The 26,137-nt window shown below is 47.8% G+C and overlaps 1 protein-coding gene across 10 annotated transcripts in view; it reads left to right on the top strand.

Annotated features, from left to right (window-relative positions):
* Positions 1 to 26,137, top strand: part of mbnl3 (muscleblind-like splicing regulator 3) — a 93,866-nt gene that overhangs the window by 12,811 nt on the left and 54,918 nt on the right. For all 10 annotated transcript variants that reach the window (XM_055888470.1, XM_055888475.1, XM_055888474.1 and 7 more), the window contains exon 2: positions 17,147 to 18,415. In XM_055888470.1, coding sequence (XP_055744445.1) covers positions 18,233 to 18,415 — 183 coding nt within the window. In that variant the 5' untranslated portion in view covers positions 17,147 to 18,232. The remainder of the gene's footprint in view (positions 1 to 17,146; positions 18,416 to 26,137) is intronic.

Raw genomic sequence — 26,137 nt, 5'->3', positions numbered from 1 at the left:
GAGGTTAGTAACTGTCTTGGCCGTCAAGTATTTATAGGGCTAGGCGTCCCGCTAGCGGGACAACTTCCGGTGAAACTGGAGGGCACGCAATTCAAATAAATAATCATTAAAATTATGTATATTAAACATTTAGGTACATACAAGTGTCTTATATCGGTTGAAAGCTTAAATTATTGTTAATCTAACTGCATTGTCCGATTTACAGTAGCCATTATAGCGAAAGCATGCCATGCGATTGTTTGAGGACGGCGCCCCACATCAAAATATTTTTCCACTGGCACAGGTTTCATAAACTCACAAATAGCAATTAAATTTTCACTTACTTTAAAAAAATATTCCTCTGATTTGTCATCCAAAGGGTCCCATCTATAACATGTAGTGTCATTTTGTTATATAAAATCCTTCTTTATATCCCAAAAGGTCTGTTTAGTTGGCGCCATCGATTTGAGTAATCCACTCGTTCAACTTGCAGAGAAAGAAAAATCTACCACTAAACTTTGTTAAAACGAGTCAAAATACATTTCAATTGACTCCTCAATATAATCCTAAAATATAATCAAACTATAATATTTCTTACGGAAAGAAGTATGTTCAATAGGAAACTGATATTAGCAGGTGCGTCTTGTCTTCATCGCACGCCCAAACAAGGAATTTCCAAGACTGTGTCCTTGTACTAAAACTCATATTTCTTATTCGTTTTGGAAGTTACAAGCCTGAAACCTTGAACATAAACTGCTGACACCCAGTGGAAGCCATAGGAATTGCATCCTGGGAGCTAGAATTCATTATGCCCGTATACTTTCCATTGTAAGAGCATGGGCTCTACCATATCTATTGTGTTATAGTCTCCTACATTATTTTAACATTTCTACAAACTTCAAAGTGTTTTCCTTCCAATGGTACCAATGATATGCATATCTTGGCTTCAGGGCCTGAGCAACAGGCAGTTTACTTTGGGCACATCAGTCAGGTGGAAATTGAGAAAAAAGAACCCTAGCCCTAAGAAGTTTTAACTTTCTGTACAAAAAAGTAAGGATAAACATGGGAAAAGTCACTAAATAGCAAAGTCGGATTGAAACTCGTAAGATGTCGCCCTTCTCCGTCGGCGCCATCTAGTTTATGAATTGAATTTACAGGCAGGCCCCCAAGTACTGCGTTCCCATAATCAATTCTGGAGACATCAGCTTCCTGCTATGAAGGTTACCTTGTTACGTAGTGTAGTGGTACTCCATCTTTGAGGATGGACATGACGCAGTGCGCTGGAGTCAACAACAGCCAGCCTTACCCCTCTCTTGCTGTGTCCCATAGGCTACATTGACACAGGCAGCCAAATTCTGATGTTTTGCCCAATTATTGGCAAAAGAGCTGATCTGATTGGTCAAAAGACCAATTAATGAAAAAAATATCAGAATTGGGCTGCCTGTGTAAATGGCACCTTATTCCCTATATAGTGCGCTACTTTTGACCAGAGTCCTACACAGTATGTATGCCACACAAGAAAAAGGGTGCCATTTGGGACACAGCCTCTGTCCCACCTACCCTGACCTCTACCTGGTGACTCCTGGACTCCCTCCCTCCCCCCCTCTCTCTGCAGGTGTGGAGAGGCAGCCTGCCCTCTCCCTCTCTCTCTCTCAATTAATTTTCAATTTAAGGGTTTTATTGGCATGGTAAACAATGTTAACATTGCAAAAGCAAGTGAAGTCGATGATAAACAAAAGTGAAATAAATAATAAAAATTAACAGTAAACATTACACTCACAGAAGTTCTCTCTCTTTCTCTCTCTGCAGGTGTGGGGAGGGAATGCAGTAGCAGCCTGCCCTCTCTCTCTCTCTCTGCAGGTGTGGGGAGGGAATGCAGTAGCAGCCTGCCCTCTCTCTCTCTCTGCAGGTGTGGGGAGGGAATGCAGTAGCAGCCTGCCCTCTCTCTCTCTCTGCAGGTGTGGGGAGGGAATGCAGTAGCAGCCTGCCCTCTCTCTCTCTCTCTGCAGGTGTGGGGAGGGAATGCAGTAGCAGCCTGCCCTCTCTCTCTCTCTCTGCAGGTGTGGGGAGGGAATGCAGTAGCAGCCTGCCCTCTCTCTCTCTCTCTGCAGGTGTGGGGAGGGAATGCAGTAGCAGCCTGCCCTCTCTCTCTCTCTCTGCAGGTGTGGGGAGGGAATGCAGTAGCAGCCTGCCCTCTCTCTCTCTCTCTGCAGGTGTGGGGAGGGAATGCAGTAGCAGCCTGCCCTCTCTCTCTCTCTCTGCAGGTGTGGGGAGGGAATGCAGTAGCAGCCTGCCCTCTCTCTCTCTCTCTGCAGGTGTGGGGAGGGAATGCAGTAGCAGCCTGCCCTCTCTCTCTCTCTCAGCAGGTGTGGGGAGGGAATGCAGTAGCAGCCTGCCCTCTCTCTCTCTCTCAGCAGGTGTGGGGAGGGAATGCAGTAGCAGCCTGCCCTCTCTCTCTCTCTCAGCAGGTGTGGGGAGGGAATGCAGTAGCAGCCTGCCCTCTCTCTCTCTCTCTGCAGGTGTGGGGAGGGAATGCAGTAGCAGCCTGCCCTCTCTCTCTCTCTCTGCAGGTGTGGGGAGGGAATGCAGTAGCAGCCTGCCCTCTCTCTCTCTCTCTGCAGGTGTGGGGAGGGAATGCAGTAGCAGCCTGCCCTCTCTCTCTCTCTGCAGGCGTGGGGAGGGAATGCAGTAGCAGCCTGCCCTCTCTCTCTCTCTCTGCAGGTGTGGGGAGGGAATGCAGTAGCAGCCTGCCCTCTCTCTCTCTCTCTGCAGGTGTGGGGAGGGAATGCAGTAGCAGCCTGCCCTCTCTCTCTCTCTCTGCAGGTGTGGGGAGGGAATGCAGTAGCAGCCTGCCCTCTCTCTCTCTCTGCAGGCGTGGGGAGGGAATGCAGTAGCAGCCTGCCCTCTCTCTCTCTCTCTGCAGGTGTGGGGAGGGAATGCAGTAGCAGCCTGCCCTCTCTCTCTCTCTCTGCAGGTGTGGGGAGGGAATGCAGTAGCACCCTGCCCTCTCTCTCTCTCTGCAGGCGTGGGGAGGGAATGCAGTAGCAGCCTGCCCTCTCTCTCTCTCTGCAGGCGTGGGGAGGGAATGCAGTAGCAGTCAGTCTAGCCCCATTCAATAGTCTCTTTTGAGTGGAGTTTTATTTCAGTATACATGGCAGCAGCTAAAAGCTATATTGTGTACATATTACAAATGGAAATAAAACGTTAAAAACATAACGAATATAGCAGGCTAATGAAGGATGTAAAGAAGTCTTTATGAAGGGATCTTGGACCAGGGAGAGTGTCCATACCAGTATCACCTTGAGTCTGCATGATCACTAGCCTAAACAATAATGACATTTCATCAAACTCAATATTAACCTTTTGATTCCTCCCCGTTGCCAAATATGTATATTTTTAAATGTTGACCTATTGACTGGCCAAGCTGCAAATCATGTGGCAATCTCAGGTTCAGAGGTCACCTATCCGCTGATCCAGTGTGTTGTTGTGTTATTTAATGTAGTGTGTTATATTTGTATTGTTGTTTAACGTATTTAGGGTTGCAAAAGGTCGGAAACTTTCCAGGAAATTTCCAGAATTTCCCCGGAAATTTTCCATGGGAATTTAAGTTTGGGAATTTTGGTAAATTTGTTTAAATTCATCAAAAATGTTAGCTGATAACAGAGAACCTTTTGTGGGATACACATAAGGCAATTCTAGGTCTTGTGGCATATTTTGGTTTAACTATCCCCAATTCAATGGAATTGCAACCCTCTGCATGCACAGAGCATTCTTCCATCACATGTACAGCTGATTCTCAAGATCTTGCACACTAATGAGATGTTATTGAGCCCACACTACTACATTGTCTGAGCCAAGGACTACTTGCTTTCTGGTAAGTTTTGATTACAATACTGGGTGGGGTGAAGATATTTTATATGACATAATTTTTTGTTAACTAGTAAATAGTAGCCTACAGCAAAGTGTGTTTAAATCATTTCTAACTGTTAACAATTTCTGCTAGTTAGTTTTTGCTACCATGTGGGTTTTAGTTTGCTTGAGCCTGCTAACTGAGGAGTGTTAATTCACCCTGTTTCCATACATGTTTAATTTTAAAACACTTATCCTAGAAAGGAGTTGTTTAATCTAACTGCTTAACTATTTATCTGTACATGGAAATGTATTTGCGTTTTTTTTTTTACAATTTTTTTTTCTAATCTTTACAGGAAAATGCCACGGCACTATCTGATGTGTAAAGACATTTCACTGCAGCTAATGTAGAAGGAAAAGCGGTGTACATTTGCAAATAATGTGCCAAATCATATGTGAAGAATGCAACAAAGAGACAGAATCATCTGGCCAAGTGCATAAAGTTCCCTCAGCGCTCACAACAAGCAACCTCTGACAAAAGTCCCTATATTTCTTTTTGAGGTGAAAATGATGAATCAGACACCTTATCGATAGCAACAGCTCATGGTCCTCCTGGAATCAGAATTTTATTTGACTCAGTCAAGGAACGTAGTCAGAGAAATGCTGTTGAATGTCTTGCTCGAGCTGTGAATGCAACTGGTTCATCTCGGATGCTCACAGGCAATGTGTATCGGAAGAGATTTCGGAATGTTCGCCCAGCATACACCGCTGCAACCAGACATGCTTTATCTACTCATTTTCTGGATGCAGAGTTCAACAGAGTTCAAGTGAAGGTCAAGCAAATCATAGAGAAAGCAGACTGTATTGCAATCATCTCTGATGGGTGGTCGAATGTTCGTGGGCAAGGAATAATTAACTACATAATCTCCACCCCTCAACCAGTATTCTACAAGAGCACAGACACAAGCGACAACAGACACACCGGTCTCTACATTGCAGATGAGCTGAAGGCAGTCATCAATGACCTTGGACCACAGAAGTTATTTGCACTGGTGACAGACAATGTTGTGAAAATGAAGGCTGCTTGGTCTAAAGTGGAGGAGTTCTACCCTCACATCACACCCATTGGCTGTGCTGCTTATGCATTGAATCTGCTCCTCAATGACATCATGGCACTGAAAACAATGGATATACTCTACAAAAGTGCCAAGGAAATGGTTAGGTATGTGAAGAGTCGTCAAGTTATAGCATCAATCTACTTCACCAAGCAAAGTGAGATGAATAAGAGCACCACATTGAAGCTGCACAGCAACACCCATCGGGATGGTGTTGTCATCATGTTTGACAGTCTCCTGGAGGGGAAGGAGTCTCTCTAAGAAATGGCCATATCACAGTCTGCCGATATGGACAGCCCCATCAAGAGGATCCTCCTGGATGATGTATTTTGGGAGAGCGTGGTAAGCAGTCTGAAACTCCTCAAACCTATAGCAGTAGCCATTGCGCAGATTGAGGGAGACAATGCCATCCTGTCTGATGTTCAGACTCTGCTTGAAGATGTAAGAGAATAAATATGTACTGCCCTGCCCACTTCACTGTTGCTCCAAGCAGAGGAAACTGCAGTTCTGAAATTCATCAAAAAGCGTGAAAACTTCTGCCTGGACCCCATACACGCCGCAGCGTACATGTTGGACTCCAAGTATGCTGGCAAGAGCATCCTGTCTGGTGCAGAGATCAACAAGGCCTATGGTGTCATCACTACCGTGTCTCGCCACCTTGGCCTGGATGAGGGCAAGGTTCTCGGTAGTCTGGTGAAGTACACTTCCAAGCAAGGGCTTTGGGATGGAGATGCAATATGGCAGTCATGCCAACATATCTCATCAGCCACCTGGTGGAAGGGACTTTATGGATCTGAGGCTCTTTCCCCTGTTGCCGTCATCATCCTCCAAATCCCACCAATATCAGCCGCCTCAGAGTGCAACTGGTCCTTGTTTGGACATACACAAAAGCACGCAACAGGCTGAGCAATACAAGGGTTGAAAAATTGGTGGCCATCCGGGCAAATTTGAGGCTTTTTGAGCCTGACAACGAGCCATCCTCAACAAGGTTGGAAAGTGACTGTGAAGATGAGGCCTCAGAGTCTGATGTTCAAGAGGTGGACATTGAGGAGATCCAGGGAGAAGACATGGAAGCCTGAGAGGAAGACAACCAAAGCTTTAGTTTCTAGACTATCATTTTACAGATGTCTGTTTAAAAGGTTTTTGGGAGATGCGATGAATCATTGAGGATCATTCAATATTCCCTTTATTTTGTTGTTCTGTGAAATCATTCCATGTGAAGAGTCAACTCATTTAATTAAAGTTCAATTCGTAACTAAATTGGTTTTTTTATTTCTATTGGAAGGATTTAATCATTTGCAGTTATGTGTACTTAAGATAAGGTAAAAGGTTTATGTTTCTGTCGCCATATGATATGGTAAATATATCCAATGCAAAAAACATCGACATTTAATGGTATTAATATTAATTTGCATATATTCCCGTTAATTCCCATATATTCCCGTTAATTCCCACAGAAAGTTTCCACCTTTTGAATATTCCCCATAATGTGCAACCCTAAATGTATTGTGTTATGTTTGTTCCTGTAGCCTTCAGACTCAAATGTAGGTGATGTTAGATCAGGTCAGGGTTAATGTTTACACAGGAACTAATGCCTCAGCCAAAATGTTATGAGATACCAGGAAGTGGCTTTTTATAGTCGTCTATCTAGACTACATGGTTTTATGTTTGCACACACAGACAGAGCCTTGCCACTGACCAGGTTTTGCCTGATGCATTTAGACCCTATTAATTTCTTCTTACATGATGAATATTAACCCATCACTCAACCTCAACTCTCCTGAAATAGAATTATAACATTATTTTGAACAATGCATGCATACATAAACTCAGCAAAAAAAGAAACGTCCCTTTTTCAGGACCCTGTCTTTCAAAGATAATTCGTAAAAATCCAAATAACTTCACAGATCTTCATTGTAAAGGGTTTAAACACTGTTTCCCAAGCTATTTCAATGAACCATAAACAATTAATGAACATACACCTGTCGAACGGTCGTTAAGACACTAACAGCTTACAGATGGTAGGGAATTAAGGTCACAGTTATGAAAACTTAGGACGCTAAAGAGGCCTTTCTACTGACTCTGAAAAACACCAAAAGAAAGATGCCCAGGGTCCCTGCTCATCTGCTTGAATGAGGAATGAGGACTGCAGATGTGGCCAGGGCAATAAATTGTAATGTCCATACTGTGAGACGCCTAAGACAGAGCTACAGGGAGACAGGATCGTCCTCGCAGTGATCGTCCTCGCAGTGGCAGACCACATATAACTACACCTGCACAGGATCCGTACATCCGAACATCACACCTGGGGGACAGGTACAGGATGGCAACAACAACTGCCCAAGTTACACCAGGAACGCACAATCCCTCCATCGGTGCTCAGACTGATCGCAATAGGCTGAGAGAGGCTGGACTGAGGGCTTGTAGGCCTGTAAGGCAGGTCCTCACCAGACGTCACCGGCAACAAAGTCGCCTATGGGCTCAAACTTACCGTCGCTGGACCAGACAGGACTGGCAAAAAGTGCTCTTCACTGACGAGCCGCGGTTTTGTCTCAACAGGGGTGATGGTCGGATTTGCATTTATCGTCAAAGGAATGAGCATTACGCCTGTACTCTGGAGTGGGATTGATTTGGAGGTGGACAGTCTGTCATGGTCTGGGGCGGTTTGTCACAGCATCATCGGACTGAGCTTGTTGTCATTGCAGGCAATCTCAACGCTGTGCGTTACAGGGAAGATATCCTCCTCATGTGGTACCCTTCCTGCAGGCACATGCTGACATGACCCTCCAGCATGACAATGCCACCAGCCATACTGCTCGTTCTGTGCGTGATTTCCTGCAAGGCAGGAATGTCAGTGTTCTGCCATGGCCAGCGAAGAGCCCGGATCTCAATCCCATTGAGCACATCTGGGACCTGTTGGATCGAAGGGTGAGGGCTAGGGCCATTACCCCCAGAAATGTCCAGGAACTTGCAGGTGCCTTGGTGGAAGAGTGGGGTAACATCTCACAGCAATAACTGGCAAATCTGGTACAGTCCATGAGGAGGAGATGCACTGCAGTACTTAATGCAGCTGGTGGCCACTCCAGATACTGACTTGCTTTTGATTTTGACCCCCCCCCCCCCTTTCTTCAGGGACACATTATTAAATTTCTGTTAGTTACATGTCTGTGGAGCTTGTTAACTTTATGTCTCAGTTGTTGAATCTTGTTATGTTCATACAAATATTTACACATGTTAAGTTTGCTGAAAATAAACACAGTTGACAGTGGGAGGACATTTATTTTTTTGCTTTTTTTGCTTACATCCTCAATCTTACATTATCTGGCTCACGGTCACACAAACACACATGCGCGTGCACACGCACACACACACACACACACACACACACACATACAGTCAACTCCATATTTCCTTATTCACCTTCTCAAATCCACTCTTCAGTATTCTTGAAGGACACAGCGACAGTAGGTGTGTGTGGAACAGGCTGGCTGACCTTTTAGAGTCAATATGCCTTCTCTTCTCCCTCTTTGTCTCAGTCCGCCTCTCATTTCCAGCCACTCCTGCAACGTTTCTCCCTCTGTCTCAGTCCGCCTCTCATTTACAGCCACTCCTGCAACGTTTCTCCCTCTGTCTCAGTCCACCTCTCATTTACAGCCACTCCTGCAACGTTTCTCCCTCTGTCTCAGTCCACCTCTCATTTACAGCCACTCCTGCAACGTTTCTCCCTCTGTCTCAGTCCGCCTCTCATTTACAGCCACTCCTGCAACGTTTCTCCCTCTGTCTCAGTCCACCTCTCATTTACAGCCACTCCTGCAACGTTTCTCCCTCTGTCTCAGTCCACCTCTCATTTACAGCCACTCCTGCAACGTTTCTCCCTCTGTCTCAGTCCACCTCTCATTTACAGCCACTCCTGCAACGTTTCTCCCTCTGTCTCAGTCCGCCTCTCATTTACAGCCACTCCTGCAACGTTTCTCCCTCTGTCTCAGTCCACCTCTCATTTACAGCCACTCCTGCAACGTTTCTCCCTCTGTCTCAGTCCACCTCTCATTTACAGCCACTCCTGCAACGTTTCTCCCTCTGTCTCAGTCCACCTCTCATTTACAGCCACTCCTGCAACGTTTCTCCCTCTGTCTCAGTCCGCCTCTCATTTACAGCCATTCCTGCAATGTTTCTCCCTCCCTCCTATTTCCTATCTCATCTCCTCTCATCTTCCACCCATCTTCCTCTCCTCTTTACTCCTCTCCTCCCCTCTTTACTCCTCTCCTCTTTACTCCTCTCCTCTTTACTCCTCTCCTCCTCTCTTTACTCCTCTCCTCCCCTCTTTACTCCTCCCCTCTTTACTCCTCTCCTCTTTACTCCTCTCCTCCCCTCTTTACGCCTCTCCTCCCCTCTTTACTCCTCACCTCTTTACTCCTCTCCTCTTTACTCCTCTCTTTACCCCTCTCCTCTCCTCCCCTCTTTACTCCCCTCCTCTTTACTCCTCTCCTCCCCTCTTTACTCCTCTCCTCCCCTCTTTACTCCTCTCTTTACCCCTCTCCTCTCCTCCCCTCTTTACTCCCCTCCTCTTTACTCCTCTCCTTCCCTCTTTACTCCTCTCCTCCCTGCTTTACTCCTCTCCTCTTTACTCCTCTCCTCCCCTCTTTACTCCTCTCCTCCCCTCTTTACTCCTCTCCTCTTTACTCCTCTCCTCTTTACTCCTCTCATCTTTACTCCTCTCCTCTTTACTCCTCTCCCCCCTCTTTACTCCTCTCCTCCCCTCTTTACTCCTCTCCTCTTTACTCCTCTCCTCTTTACTCCTCCCCTCTTTACTCCTCTCCTCCCCTCTTTACTCCTCTCCTCCCCTCTTTACTCCTCTCTTTACCCCTCTCCTCTCCTCCCCTCTTTACTCCTTTACTCCCCTCCTCTTTACTCCTCTCCTCCCCTCTTTACTCCTCTCCTCCCCTCTTTACTCCTCCCCTCTTTACTCCTCTCCTCCCCTCTTTACTCCTCACCTCTTTACTCCTCTCCTCTCTTCTTTACTCCTCTATTTACCCCTCTCCTCTCCTCCCCTCTTTACTCCTCTCCTCCCCTCTTTACTCCTCTCCTCCCCTCTTTACTCCTCTCCTCTTTACCCCTCTCCTCTTTACTCCTCTCCTCCCTCTTTACTCCTCTCCTCTTTACTCCTCTCCTCTTTACTCCTCTCCTCTTTACTCCTCCCCTCTTTACTCCTCTCCTCCCCTCTTTACTCCTCTCCTCCCCTCTTTACTCCTCCCCTCTTTACTCCTCCCCTCTTTACTCCTCCCCTCCCCCCTTCACTCCTCTCCTCTTTACTGCTTTTCGCCCTTTCTTCTCTCTCCATTTCTTCTCTCCTGTTTTCTCCTGCTCTGCAGCGCCTCACTCCTCACAGTCACTCAGCCGCTGAAGCAATTAGACCTCAATTCAAATTCAGACTTGTAGTAATGCTATCTGCATTTATACAGCATGCTGCTGGAAAGGGCTTGGATATGTGGCTTATGTACTTATGTTCAATTATTCAACACTGTTGTCCTGATTAGTCCCCTGGTGTGCTGGCTGGGTGAACTAAGGGAATCATGAGCCCAGTCAGTGGCTGCTATTTTAGATGTGTCACCAACTCCAGACTTGTCTGGTACTGAAGGTATAGTTCGTTCTCTGCTTTACTGTACTCCGTTGCTTATGGATTAATAATATCCATCACAGAGTCACAGAGTACCTTCTGTTCCCGCTTTAAGAAGGTTGGCTGCAGTATGGATCCTGAATGAAGGCCGTTGTGAGTCTGGGCCAGAGCCAGTGTCCACTCTGTAACTGCCTATCAACTGCTCAGGTGAAAACTGTGCAGCCGCTGTGTCTACTGCGGAAAGCCAGCCAGCGAGCAGTCAAGAGTCAGCTCGTGTTCCCTTTCTGTTGTGGGTTTTGATGATGTTGGTTGCAGCGTTGCTGAGCAAGGATGCATGCACCCTGAGGGAGGTAGGTGTGGAAACACTGCGTAAGCAGGGGCTCCTGACTGTGGCTGACCTGGGCCTGAATGCAGGATAGGCAGGGCTGAGTGCCCCACTGAGTAATCTCTCTCCATCGATCAGTAGCTAGAATGATAGGAAGAGGAGGAGGGAAAGATGAAGCGACAGACCAGCAGGATGAGAGGTGGAGTAGGAGAGAGAGACAGACCAGCAGGATGAGAGGTGGAGTAGGAGAGAGAGACAGACCAGCAGGATGAGAGGTGGAGTAGGAGAGACAGACCAGCAGGATGAGAGGTGGAGTAGGAGAGACAGACCAGCAGGATGAGAGGTGGAGTAGGAGAGAGAGACAGACCAGCAGGATGAGAGGTGGAGTAGGAGAGACAGACCAGCAGGATGAGAGGTGGAGTAGGAGAGACAGACCAGCAGGATGAGAGGTGGAGTAGGAGGGAGAGACAGACCAGCAGGATGAGAGGTGGAGTAGGAGAGACAGACCAGCAGGATGAGAGGTGGAGTAGGAGAGACAGACTAGCAGGATGAGAGGAGGAGGGAGAGACAGACCAGCAGGATGAGAGGTGGAGTAGGAGAGACAGACTAGCAGGATGAGAGGTGGAGGAGGAGGGAGAGACAGACCAGCAGGATGAGAGGAGGAGGGAGAGACAGACCAGCAGGATGAGAGGTGGATGAGGAGGGAGAGACAGACCAGCAGGATGAGAGGTGGAGGAGGAGGGAGAGACAGTCCAGCAGGATGAGAGGTGGAGGAGGAGGGAGAGACAGACCAGCAGGATGAGAGGTGGAGGAGGAGGGAGAGACAGACCAGCAGGATGAGAGGTGGAGGAGGAGGGAGAGACAGACCAGCAGGATGAGAGGTGGAGGAGGGAGAAGGAGAGACAGACCAGCAGGATGAGAGGTGGAGTAGGAGAGACAGACTAGCAGGATGAGAGGTGGAGGAGGAGGGAAAGATGAAGCGACAGACCAGCAGGATGAGAGGTGGAGTAGGAGAGACAGACTAGCAGGATGAGAGGTGGAGGAGGAGGGAGAGACAGACCAGCAGGATGAGAGGAGGAGGGAGAGACAGACCAGCAGGATGAGAGGTGGATGAGGAGGGAGAGACAGACCAGCAGGATGAGAGGTGGAGGAGGAGGGAGAGACAGTCCAGCAGGATGAGAGGTGGAGGAGGAGGGAGAGACAGACCAGCAGGATGAGAGGTGGAGGAGGAGGGAGAGACAGACCAGCAGGATGAGAGGTGGAGGAGGAGGGAGAGACAGACCAGCAGGATGAGTGGTGGAGGAGGGAGAAGGAGAGACAGACCAGCAGGATGAGAGGTGGAGGAGGAGGGAGAGACAGACCAGCAGGATGAGAGGTGGAGGAGGAGGGAGAGACAGTCCAGCAGGATGAGAGGTGGAGTAGGAGAGAGAGACAGACCAGCAGGATGAGAGGTGGAGTAGGAGAGAGAGACAGACCAGCAGGATGAGAGGTGGAGTAGGAGAGACAGACCAGCAGGATGAGAGGTGGAGTAGGAGAGACAGACCAGCAGGATGAGAGGTGGAGTAGGAGGGAGAGACAGACCAGCAGGATGAGAGGTGGAGTAGGAGAGACAGACCAGCAGGATGAGAGGTGGAGTAGGAGAGACAGACTAGCAGGATGAGAGGAGGGAGAGACAGACCAGCAGGATGAGAGGTGGAGTAGGAGAGACAGACTAGCAGGATGAGAGGTGGAGGAGGAGGGAGAGACAGACCAGCAGGATGAGAGGAGGAGGGAGAGACAGACCAGCAGGATGAGAGGTGGATGAGGAGGGAGAGACAGACCAGCAGGATGAGAGGTGGAGGAGGAGGGAGAGACAGTCCAGCAGGATGAGAGGTGGAGGAGGAGGGAGAGACAGACCAGCAGGATGAGAGGTGGAGGAGGAGGGAGAGACAGACCAGCAGGATGAGAGGTGGAGGAGGAGGGAGAGACAGACCAGCAGGATGAGAGGTGGAGGAGGGAGAAGGAGAGACAGACCAGCAGGATGAGAGGTGGAGTAGGAGAGACAGACTAGCAGGATGAGAGGTGGAGGAGGAGGGAAAGATGAAGCGACAGACCAGCAGGATGAGAGGTGGAGTAGGAGAGACAGACTAGCAGGATGAGAGGTGGAGGAGGAGGGAGAGACAGACCAGCAGGATGAGAGGAGGAGGGAGAGACAGACCAGCAGGATGAGAGGTGGATGAGGAGGGAGAGACAGACCAGCAGGATGAGAGGTGGAGGAGGAGGGAGAGACAGTCCAGCAGGATGAGAGGTGGAGGAGGAGGGAGAGACAGACCAGCAGGATGAGAGGTGGAGGAGGAGGGAGAGACAGACCAGCAGGATGAGAGGTGGAGGAGGAGGGAGAGACAGACCAGCAGGATGAGAGGTGGAGGAGGGAGAAGGAGAGACAGACCAGCAGGATGAGAGGTGGAGGAGGAGGGAGAGACAGACCAGCAGGATGAGAGGTGGAGGAGGAGGGAGAGACAGTCCAGCAGGATGAGAGGTGGAGGAGGAGGGAGAGACAGACCAGCAGGATGAGAGGTGGAGGAGGAGGGAGAGACAGACCAGCAGGATGAGAGGTGGAGGAGGAGGGAGAGGCCGTCCAGCAGGATGAGAGGTGGAGGAGGAGGGAGAGACAGTCCAGCAGGATGAGAGGTGGAGGAGGAGGGAGAGACAGACCAGCAGGATGAGAGGTGGAGGAGGAGGGAGAGACAGACCAGCAGGATGAGAGGTGGAGGAGGAGGGAGAGACAGACCAGCAGGATGAGAGGTGGAGGAGGAGGGAGAGACAGTCCAGCAGGATGAGAGGTGGAGGAGGAGGGAGAGACAGACCAGCAGGATGAGAGGTGAAGGAGGAGGGAGAGACAGACCAGCAGGATGAGAGGTGGAGGAGGGAGAGGGAGAGACAGACCAGCAGGATGAGAGGTGAAGGAGGAGGGAGAGACAGACCAGCAGGATGAGAGGTGGAGGAGGAGGGAGAGACAGACCAGCAGGATGAGAGGTGGAGGAGGAGGGAGAGACAGACCAGCAGGATGAGAGGTGGAGGAGGGAGAGGGAGAGGGGGAGAGACAACCAAGCATGCCTAAGCAATCAATCTTACCCTCATCTCTCAAACCTTTTTTTGCGAGTGTGTGCCTTTGTTCTTGTGTCTGAAGGGGTTTTAATACTGCAGTGGGCTAAATCAGAGTCACACCAAGTGTTTCTCTGTAGCAGTGGTGGAAAAGGTACGCAGTTATCATACTTGAATAAAAGTAAAGATACTTTAATAGAAAATGACTGAAGTAAAAGTGAAAGTCACTCAGTAAAATGCTACTTGACTAAAAGTCTAAAAGTATTTGGTTTTAAATATACTTAAGTATCAAAAGTAAATCTAATTGCTGAAATATACATAAGTATCAAAAGTAAAAGTATAAATCATTTAAAAATCCTTATATTAAGCAAACTAGACAGACCCATTTTCTTGTTTTTGTAATTTACGGATAGCCAGGGGCACACTCCAACACTCAGACATAATTTACAAACAAAGCATGTGTGTTTAATGAGTCCGCCAGATCAGAGGCAGTAGGGATGAACATGGATGTTCTCTTGATAAGTGTGTGAATGGACCATTTTCCTGTCCTGCTAAGCGTTCAAAATGTAACGAGTACTTTTGGCTGTCACTTTACACCACTGCTCTGTAGTATTAAACAAATCTACTTTCAAACAAAAGTATGCATCTCATCAACATGGTCATGTGTGTAAAAAAAAGAAGACTCTTTTACCATGTCAGATATAGAGTTGACAATTATTCAATTTTAAGTTTGCAGCCCAATTTTTTAACATATAAACTCAAGATTTTTGGCTGGTCTTTAAAAATAATGTTGATTAATTATGAAATTGTGAAAAAATATAAATAACATTCCACCCATGAGGCCACTAGAGGGTGATTTGGTCATTTGTCTGCAGGAAAGTACTGAAATTGGAGAGCTTGGGACTATAAGACATAGCCGTGTTCTATTCAATGTTCTTTACCTATACAGCACTCTATGTGCCTCGATTCATATTGATAAGTTCAAAAGAATACAAGATAAAAACACCATTCAAACCAATGAGGGTTCTGAACTTTAAAGCCAATTATCTCAGAATCATCGTTTTGCAGATAGAAGCTTGTATTCCCAAGCTCTCGAATGCCCATCTCTCCCCATTCTCTCTCTCCTCTCCATCTCTCTTTCTTTCTCCCCCTCCCTCCACCACAGTACTCTCCTAATGGGCTTTCTGTCTGCGCACTCTCTCACACACAGAGACACTCTCATACACACAGAGACACTCTCATACACACAGACACCCTCCCACTGCTCCTTCCATCTGTGTCTGTCGCTAAGTGACATGGGACCGACAGTATCTGCCCCAATCCCTTCTCCTTTTCACCTCTCTTTTATTTCCTGCCTCCTTCATGTTATCTATTCACCTCTCTCTCTTATTCCTGCCTGCTTCATGTTATGTATTCACCTCTCTCTCTTATTCCTGCCTCCTTCATGTTATGTATTCACCTCTCTCTCTTATTCCTGCCTGCTTCATGTTATGTATTCACCTCTCTCTCTTATTCCTGCCTCCTTCATGTTATGTATTCACCTCTCTCTTGTTCTTGCCTCCTTCATGTTATGTATTCACCTCTCTCTCTTATTCCTGCCTCCTTCATGTTATGTATTCACCTCTCTCTCTTATTCTTGCCTCCTTCATGTTATGTATTCACCTCTCTCATGTCTACAGTCAACCATGGTAATAGTTCCCAGTGTTTGCACAGTATCGCTCATTGACTTATACCAGGTGGTGTGGGTTACTGTGGGGTTTCTATGTGGGTTTATTAGGATGTACCCCTTATTTATCAAGTCATTCACTATTATTAGTCATTCACTATTATTATGACTATATACACTGAGCGTACAAAACATTAAGCTTCCTAATACACCCCCCCCCCCCCTTTTGCCCTCAAAATAGCCTCAATTCATTGGGGGCATGGACTCTACAAGGTGTCGAAAGACAATCACTTTCACCAGATATTGTCTTTGTTATATTAAGCCCCCCATCCCTTGCTCACACTTAACCCTACTTTACCACACCTCACTGGGAGAAATACAGTAAGAACCTCTCCTCTCATCCTCTCACATCCCTCTCTTTCTCCCTCTCCCTCTCTGGAAGTGAGACACTGCAGTGATGCCCTCAGTTTGAGCAGGACACAGGTGCACACACACTTCAGAGTGAGAGAAAGAGAGGACTTTAGAGTCAGACATTCTTCATTCTCCTCTTTAAATCCTGGCATGGGGTGGCAGGTAGCATAATGGTTAGAGCGTTGGGCCAGTAACTGAAAGGTTTCTAGATCAAATCCCCGAGCCGACAAGGGAAAAATCTGTCGTTCTGCCCCTGAACAAGGCAGTTAACCCACTGTTCCTAGGCCATCATTGTTCTTAACTGACTTGCCTAGTTAAATAAAGGTTAAATAAAAAATAAACGAGGCTCAGACATGACAGGCTGTGCCAGAGGAAAGAGGCAGGGAGGAATTGAGAGAGGAACAAGGATGGGTGGGGGGTATCGATATGCAACCTCTATCCTCATTGGCAAGGCACTTTCTTTGCCTGCCTGCAAGGCTCAAGCTGATTGGCTGTGGCCTCACTCTGCACAGCAGCTACAGTCGGGGAGAAATGCTCTTTCTCTATTTTCCTCGTCACTCCCTTCCTCTCTATATATTCATAACTGTCTGCGACAGCAGCGGCCAGCCTGTGGCGGTTCAAGGATACTCATTTTCAGCACATCGCAGCATGATTCATGTCAAGTTGGTCAATTACTTTCAGCTCTGCAAAGCTTTCTCTTCGTTCCTTCCCTCTTTCTCCCTCTATCCCTCCCTCTCTCTATCGCTCCCTTCCTCTATCCCTCCCTCTCCCTCTATCCCTCCCTCTACCTCCTTGTATCTCTTAATTAAGACATTGCTTGCCCTTTCCTGTGCATTGCAGCCTCCCTACTAGCCTCCCTCTCCACCTGCTCTATTTGTGTGTCTCTCTTTCACCTCATGACCTCATCACCCAGTTAGACTCCATAGGGTTCTGTTGTAAGTTGACAGTGTAGGTTGGATACTAATGCAGTTATATTCTACATTCAGGATGCCTGCTTTTCCTGGAACCCTTTTCTGCAATAGATTTTTTACTTTATTTAATTTTATTATTTTAAACCGACTGCTGACTAATTTTGATCATCTGTCTCTTCTTGCAACCTAAAGACAGGTTTTTACGGAAAGGGCAGCCACATGAAGAGGTCAATGAAGAGGATGACGAAGACGGAAGGATAAACGACAAGAGACAGCCAGGGAAGGAAGAAACGTGGAGAAGGAGGGATGAGAAAGAGACTAAAATAAGAGGAGGAAGTGGAACTCCAAAGTGCCTAAGAAGACTGTGAGTGGGTGCCTGACGTTCTGGTTCGGTCCAGTTTGGTTCGGTCCAGTTTGGCTGGCTGGTGGCCTACTGCTGCTGTCTGCATAGGACAGGCTCCTGGCCCTGCTACGTGAGAGTAGAGCAAAGCACAGCACTGTGTGTGTGTTTATTTGTGTGTGTTTGGCCTTGAATGAGGCTATATGTGACCCTGACAGCCAGAGTCATCCGTCCTGCTGCTGATCTGCAATCTGCCCACCTCCCCCCAGCGCCACCTCCCCTCAGCCTCCACCTCATCATCAATACAAGGACACTGGTCGATAAGCTTCTGCTTTTTTATCTTTCCCTTTTTCTAAACAGCCTGACCAGCCATACTAAACGCGACAGAAGCCGTGTCACAGTTCTGGATATTTGGGGTTTCTGTCTGAAGAATGGAGTGACCAGCGCGAGCAAGACAGAGACAGACAGACTGACGGACATAAGAAGAGGAAGCTGTCATTGGAAGGCCTCTCTCTAGGACAATGCCTGTCTGAACTACATATCTCAGCATGACAGAGTGAGGTGCCCCAATTTCCTATTTTTTCGATGACACAGAGCTGGCCTCTGCTCACCTCTATCTCTGAGAACTCATCCCATCGTCAGTGGATCAGGGATCTGCACCTTACCCAAGAAAACCCACTACTCCAGCCTCCATACCCAGAAACTCAAAGTAATTTCAAAGGACCAGCTTATTCATTGTATCCAGTATAACTAAGTATTTTTTTTAAATTTCACACACTTATCTCCTCTTGTCTTGTCAAGGAGTTTCCAATTTATTTTCGTCTGCATCAGTGCTTTTTGTTTCTTTTCTTTTTTTTTTCTTTTTTTTTCCCCGATTGTGTCCAACCCTAGACCCTACTCCCTTATCCACTTGCCCCCTCCTGTCCTGAGGGGCTGTAATGGCAGTCAACATGGGAAGTATGGCCATGGGCCGGGACACTAAGTGGTTGACCCTAGAGGTGTGTCGAGAGTTTCAGAGGGGTACCTGCTCTCGCTCGGACGCTGAGTGTAAGTTCGCCCACCCAGCCAGGAGCTGCCACGTGGACAATGGCCGAGTCATCGCCTGCTTCGACTCACTCAAGGTAACAGTCAGCATCACAAACAACACACACACACACACAGCAGGCACTGTCTGACAATGAGGTAAGGGAAAACACTCTCTCATAACTCTCTCTCAGACACACACCACACAACCAACCTGTAAATCATTTTTGAAATTCATCAACTAGGCCTGCTGAGGGATTAGTAATAGACAATAGTTTTTACGTTTTGTGAATGGGTGTACAAAACACGAAGAACACCTGTTCTTTCCATGAAGTAGACTGACAAGGTGAATCCGGGTGAAAGCTATGATCCCTTATTGATGTCCCTTGTTAAATCCACTTCAATCATTGTAGATGAAGGGGAGGAGACAGGTTGAAGAAGGATTTTTAAGCCTTGAGACAATTGAGACGTGGATTGTGTATGTGTGCCATTCAGAGGGGGAATGGACAAGACAAAAGATTGAAGTGCCTTTGAATGGGGTATGGTAGTAGGTGCCAGGCGCACCGGTTTGAGTGTGTCAAGAACTGCAACGTTGCTGGGGTTTTAACGCTCAACAGTTTCCTGTGTGTATTAAGAAATGTCCACCACCCAAAGGACATCCAGCCAACTTGACAACTGTGGGAAACGTTGGAGTCAACATGGGCCAGCATCCCTGTGGAACTCTTTTAAGTCCTTGTAGAGTTCATGCTCCAATGAATTGAGGCTGTTCTGAGGGCAAAAGGGGTTGCAACTCAATATTAGGAAAGTGTTCTAATGTTTTGTACACTTTGTATATTATATTGGACCTGTGAAGGGGAAGTTGACTTGTAAGCTGTTTTAAAAGATTTGTCAAGAGCAGGAACTCTTCAGCCACACCCACCCTCTGTACCTTTCTCCTTGCTATCTATGAATCAGTTCTGAAGTAGAGCTGGGACAATAAACCAAACATTATCGACAACGATCATACTGATCACTTATCGCAGGCATTTTCCTGATATCGTTCATTACAATAAGTAGCCTATACTAGAGAAATGTGAAGTTCGAAGTGAAATGAGTTTGCTAATATGGGTGATTGTTAATAGGACAATTGATGGGTAGTAGTAGTTTAAAATATAATTATAAAAGTCCATAATAAATAAATAAAATAATAATAATAATAAAATAAATATAAAAGTCCACATTAATGTTAGAAACATATCTTTATTTTTATCGTTATCGCATCAATTCAGGTAATTTATCCCTTTACTCTGTACTGCTGACTAGCTGTCCCTTTACTCTGTACTGCTGACTAGCTGTCCCTCTACTCTGTACTGCTGACTAGCTGTCCCTCTACTCTGTACTGCTGACTAGCTGTCCCTTTACTCTCTACTGCTGACTAACTGTCCCTTTACTCTGTACTGCTGACTAGCTGTCCCTCTACTCTCTACTGCTGACTAGCTGTCCCTCTACTCTCTACTGCTGACAAGCTGTCCCTTTACTCTCTACTGCTGACTAGCTGTCCCTTTACTCTGTACTGCTGACTAGCTGTCCCTCTACTCTCTACTGCTGACTAACTGTCCCTCTACTCTCTACTGCTGACTAGCTGTCCCTTTACTCTCTACTGCTGACTAGCTGTCCCTTTACTCTGTACTGCTGACTAGCTGTCCCTTTACTCTGTACTGCTGACTAGCTGTCCCTTTACTCTGTACTGCTGACTAGCTGTCCCTTTACTCTGTACTGCTGACTAGCTGTCCCTTTACTCTGTACTGCTGACTAGCTGTCCCTTTACTCTCTACTGCTGACTAGCTGTCCCTTTACTCTGTACTGCTGACTAGCTGTCCCTTTACTCTGTACTGCTGACTAGCTGTCCCTTTACTCTGTACTGCTGACTAGCTGTCCCTTTACTCTGTACTGCTGACTAGCTGTCCCTTTACTCTCTACTGCTGACTAGCTGTCCCTTTACTCTGTACTGCTGACTAGCTGTCCCTTTACTCTGTACTGCTGACTAGCTGTCCCTCTACTCTGCACTGCTGACTAGCTGTCCCTTTACTCTGTACTGCTGACTAGCTGTCCCTGTACTCTGTACTGCTGACTAGCTGTCCCTCTACTCTGTACTGCTGGCTAGCTGTCCCTTTACTCTGTACTGCTGACTAGCTGTCCCTCTACTCTGTACTGCTGACTAGCTGTCCCTCTACTCTCTACTGCTGACTAGCTGTCCCTCTACTCTCTACTGCTGACAAGCTGTCCCTCTACTCTCTACTGCTGACTAGCTGTCCCTTTACTCTCTACTGCTGACTAGCTGTCCCTCTACTCTCTACTGCTGACTAGCTGTCCCTTTACTCTCTACTGCTGACTAGCTGTCCCTCTACTCTGTACTGCTGACTAGCTGTCCCTTTACTCTCTACTGCTGACTAGCTGTCCCTCTACTCTCTACTGCTGACAAGCTGTCCCCCTACTCTCTACTGCTGACTAGCTGTCCCTCTACTCTCTACTGCTGACAAGCTGTCCCTCTACTCTCTACTGCTGACTAGCTGTCCCTTTACGCTCTACTGCTGACTAGCTGTCCCTCTACTCTCTACTGCTGACTAGCTGTCCCTTTACTCTGTACTGCTGACTAGCTGTCCCTCTACTCTGTACTGCTGACTAGCTGTCCCTTTACTCTCTACTGCTGACTAACTGTCCCTTTACTCTGTACTGCTGACTAGCTGTCCCTCTACTCTCTACTGCTGACTAGCTGTCCCTCTACTCTCTACTGCTGACTAGCTGTCCCTTTACTCTCTACTGCTGACTAGCTGTCCCTTTACTCTGTACTGCTGACTAGCTGTCCCTCTACTCTCTACTGCTGACTAACTGTCCCTCTACTCTCTACTGCTGACTAGCTGTCCCTTTACTCTCTACTGCTGACTAGCTGTCCCTTTACTCTGTACTGCTGACTAGCTGTCCCTTTACTCTGTACTGCTGACTAGCTGTCCCTTTACTCTGTACTGCTGACTAGCTGTCCCTTTACTCTGTACTGCTGACTAGCTGTCCCTTTACTCTGTACTGCTGACTAGCTGTCCCTTTACTCTGTACTGCTGACTAGCTGTCCCTTTACTCTCTACTGCTGACTAGCTGTCCCTTTACTCTGTACTGCTGACTAGCTGTCCCTTTACTCTGTACTGCTGACTAGCTGTCCCTTTACTCTGTACTGCTGACTAGCTGTCCCTTTACTCTGTACTGCTGACTAGCTGTCCCTTTACTCTCTACTGCTGACTAGCTGTCCCTTTACTCTGTACTGCTGACTAGCTGTCCCTTTACTCTGTACTGCTGACTAGCTGTCCCTCTACTCTGCACTGCTGACTAGCTGTCCCTTTACTCTGTACTGCTGACTAGCTGTCCCTGTACTCTGTACTGCTGACTAGCTGTCCCTCTACTCTGTACTGCTGACTAGCTGTCCCTTTACTCTGTACTGCTGACTAGCTGTCCCTCTACTCTGTACTGCTGGCTAGCTGTCCCTTTACTCTGTACTGCTGACTAGCTGTCCCTCTACTCTGTACTGCTGACTAGCTGTCCCTTTACTCTGTACTGCTGACTAGCTGTCCCTCTACTCTCTACTGCTGACTAGCTGTCCCTCTACTCTCTACTGCTGACTAGCTGTCCCTCTACTCTCTACTGCTGACTAGCTGTCCCTTTACTCTCTACTGCTGACTAGCTGTCCCTTTACTCTCTACTGCTGACTAGCTGTCCCTTTACTCTCTACTGCTGACTAGCTGTCCCTTTACTCTGTACTGCTGACTAGCTGTCCCTTTACTCTCTACTGCTGACTAGCTGTCCCTTTACTCTGTACTGCTGACTAGCTGTCCCTTTACTCTGTACTGCTGACTAGCTGTCCCTTTACTCTGTACTGCTGACTAGCTGTCCCTTTACTCTGTACTGCTGACTAGCTGTCCCTTTACTCTCTACTGCTGACTAGCTGTCCCTTTACTCTCTACTGCTGACTAGCTGTCCCTTTACTCTGTACTGCTGACTAGCTGTCCCTTTACTCTGTACTGCTGACTAGCTGTCCCTTTACTCTGTACTGCTGACTAGCTGTCCCTTTACTCTGTACTGCTGACTAGCTGTCCCTTTACTCTGTACTGCTGACTAGCTGTCCCTTTACTCTCTACTGCTGACTAGCTGTCCCTTTACTCTGTACTGCTGACTAGCTGTCCCTTTACTCTGTACTGCTGACTAGCTGTCCCTCTACTCTGCACTGCTGACTAGCTGTCCCTTTACTCTGTACTGCTGACTAGCTGTCCCTGTACTCTGTACTGCTGACTAGCTGTCCCTCTACTCTGTACTGCTGACTAGCTGTCCCTTTACTCTGTACTGCTGACTAGCTGTCCCTCTACTCTGTACTGCTGGCTAGCTGTCCCTTTACTCTGTACTGCTGACTAGCTGTCCCTCTACTCTGTACTGCTGACTAGCTGTCCCTTTACTCTGTACTGCTGACTAGCTGTCCCTCTACTCTCTACTGCTGACTAGCTGTCCCTTTACTCTCTACTGCTGACTAGCTGTCCCTTTACTCTGTACTGCTGACTAGCTGTCCCTTTACTCTGTACTGCTGACTAGCTGTCCCTCTACTCTCTACTGCTGACAAGCTGTCCCTCTACTCTCTACTGCTGACTAGCTGTCCCTCTACTCTCTACTGCTGACAAGCTGTCCCTCTACTCTCTACTGCTGACTAGCTGTCCCTTTACTCTCTACTGCTGACTAGCTGTCCCTCTACTCTCTACTGCTGACTAGCTGTCCCTCTACTCTCTACTGCTGACTAGCTGTCCCTTTACTCTCTACTGCTGACTAGCTGTCCCTCTACTCTGTACTGCTGACTAGCTGTCCCTTTACTCTCTACTGCTGACTAGCTGTCCCTCTACTCTCTACTGCTGACAAGCTGTCCCCCTACTCTCTACTGCTGACTAGCTGTCCCTCTACTCTCTACTGCTGACAAGCTGTCCCTCTACTCTCTACTGCTGACTAGCTGTCCCTTTACGCTCTACTGCTGACTAGCTGTCCCTCTACTCTCTACTGCTGACTAGCTGTCCCTTTACTCTGTACTGCTGACTAGCTGTCCCTCTACTCTGTACTGCTGACTAGCTGTCCCTTTACTCTGTACTGCTGACTAGCTGTCCCTCTACTCTGTACTGCTGACTAGCTGTCCCTTTACTCTCTACTGCTGACTAGCTGTCCCTTTACTCTCTACTGCTGACTAGCTGTCCCTTTACTCTCTACTGCTGACTAGCTGTCCCTTTACTCTCTACTGCTGACTAGCTGTCCCTCTACTCTGTACTGCTGACTAGCTGTCCCTTTACTCTCTACTGCTGACTAGCTGTCCCTTTACTCTGTACTGCTGACTAGCTGTCCCTCTACTCTGTACTGCTGACTAGCTGTCCCTTTACTCTCTACTGCTGACTAGCTGTCCCTTTACTCTCTACTGCTGACTAGCTGTCCCTCTACTCTGTACTGCTGACTAGCTGTCCCTTTACTCTCTACTGCTGACTAGCTGTCCCTTTACTCTGTACTGCTGACTAGCTGTCCCTTTACTCTGTACTGCTGACTAGCTGTCCCTCTACTCTCTACTGCTGACTAGCTGTCCCTCTACTCTGTACTGCTGACTAGCTGTCCCTTTACTCTCTACTGCTGACTAGCTGTCCCTCTACTCTCTACTGCTGACAAGCTGTCCCTTTACTCTGTACTGCTGACTAGCTGTCCCTTTACTCTGTACTGCTGACTAGCTGTCCCTTTACTCTGTACTGCTGACTAGCTGTCCCTTTACTCTCTACTGCTGACTAGCTGTCCCTTTACTCTGTACCGCTGACTAGCTGTCCCTTTACTCTGTACCGCTGACTAGCTGTCCCTTTTCTCTGTACTGCTGACTAGCTGTCCCTCTACCCTCTACTGCTGACTAGCTGTCCCTTTACTCTCTACTGCTGACTAGCTGTCCCTTTACTCTCTACTGCTGACTAGCTGTCCCTTTACTCTCTACTGCTGACTAGCTGTCCCTCTACTCTGTACTGCTGACAAGCTGTCCCTTTACTCTGTACTGCTGACTAGCTGTCCCTCTACCCTCTACTGCTGACTAGCTGTCCCTTTACTCTCTACTTCTGACTAGCTGTCCCTTTACTCTGTACTGCTGACTAGCTGTCCCTTTACTCTGTACTACTGACTAGCTGTCCCTCTAGTCTGTACTGCTGACTAGCTGTCCCTCTACTCTGTACTGCTGACTAGCTGTCCCTTTACTCTCTACTGCTGACTAGCTGTCCCTTTACTCTGTGCTGCTGACTAACTGTCCCTCTACTCTGTACTGCTGACTAACTGTGCCTCTACTCTCTACTGCTGACTAGCTGTCCCTCTACTCTGTACTGCTGACTAGCTGTCCCTTTACTCTCTACTGCTGACTAGCTGTCCCTCTACTCTCTACTGCTGACTAGCTGTCCCTTTACTCTCTACTGCTGACTAGCTGTCCCTTTACTCTGTACTGCTGACTAACTGTCCCTCTACTCTGTACTGCTGACTAACTGTGCCTCTACTCTCTACTGCTGACAAGCTGTCCCTCTACTCTGTACTGCTGACTAACTGTCCCTCTACTCTCTACTGCTGACAAGCTGTCCCTCTACTCTCTACTGCTGACAAGCTGTCCCTCTACTCTCTACCGATGACTAGCTGTCCCTCTACTCTCTACTGCTGACTAACTGTCCCTCTACTCTCTACTGCTGACTAGCTGTCCCTTTACTCTCTACTGCTGACTAACTGTCCCTCTACTCTGTACAGCTGACTAGCTGTCCCTTTACTCTGTACTGCTGACTAGCTGTCCCTGTACTCTGTACTGCTGACTAGCTGTCCCTTTACTCTGTACTGCTGACTAACTGTCCCTCTACTCTCTACTGATGACTAGCTGTCCCTCTACTCTCTACTGCTGACTAGCTGTCCCTTTACTCTGTACTGCTGACTAGCTGTCCCTCTACTCTGTACTGCTGACTAGCTGTCCCTGTACTGCTGACTAGCTGTCGCTTTACTCTGTACTGCTGACTAGCTGTCCCTTTACTCTGTACTGCTGACAAGCTGTCCCTCTACTCTCTACTGCTGACTAGCTGTCCCTTTACTCTGTACTGCTGACTAACTGTCCCTCTACTCTGTACTGCTGACTAACTGTCCCTCTACTCTCTACTGCTGACAAGCTGTCCCTCTACCCTCTACTGCTGACTAGCTGTCCCTCTACTCTCTACTGCTGACTAGCTGTCCCTTTACTCTCTACTGCTGACTAGCTGTCCCTTTACTCTGTACTGCTGACTAGCTGTCCCTTTACTCTCTACTGCTGACTGGCTGTCCCTTTACTCTCTACTGCTGACTAGCTGTCCCTTTACTCTCTACTGCTGACTAGCTGTCCCTTTACTCTGTACTGCTGACTAGCTGTCCCTTTACTCTGTACTCTGTACTGCTGACTAGCTGTCCCTTTACTCTGTACTGCTGACTAGCTGTCCCTTTACTCTGTACTGCTGACTAGCTGTCCTTTTACTCTGTACTGCTGACTAGCTGTCCCTCTACTCTGTACTGCTGACTAGCTGTCCCTTTACTCTGTACTGCTGACTAGCTGTCCCTTTACTCTGTACTGCTGACTAGCTGTCCCTTTACTCTATACTGCTGACTAGCTGTCCCTCTACTCTGTACCAGTGACTAGCTGTCTCTCTGCTAATGTGGCCCTGCCCCTCTACACAGAACCACTGCAGCTGCTCCCTGTCTGTGGCCCTCTCACCTCTGACCAGAGACAGCAGTACTACCACAGACAG

Source organism: Salvelinus fontinalis, chromosome 29 (assembly GCF_029448725.1).
Source record: "Salvelinus fontinalis isolate EN_2023a chromosome 29, ASM2944872v1, whole genome shotgun sequence".
In the NCBI taxonomy this organism is placed as follows: domain Eukaryota; kingdom Metazoa; phylum Chordata; class Actinopteri; order Salmoniformes; family Salmonidae; genus Salvelinus; species Salvelinus fontinalis.
The sequence above is the reverse complement of the archived record's forward strand: the minus strand, read 5'-3'. Positions and strand labels throughout refer to the sequence as shown.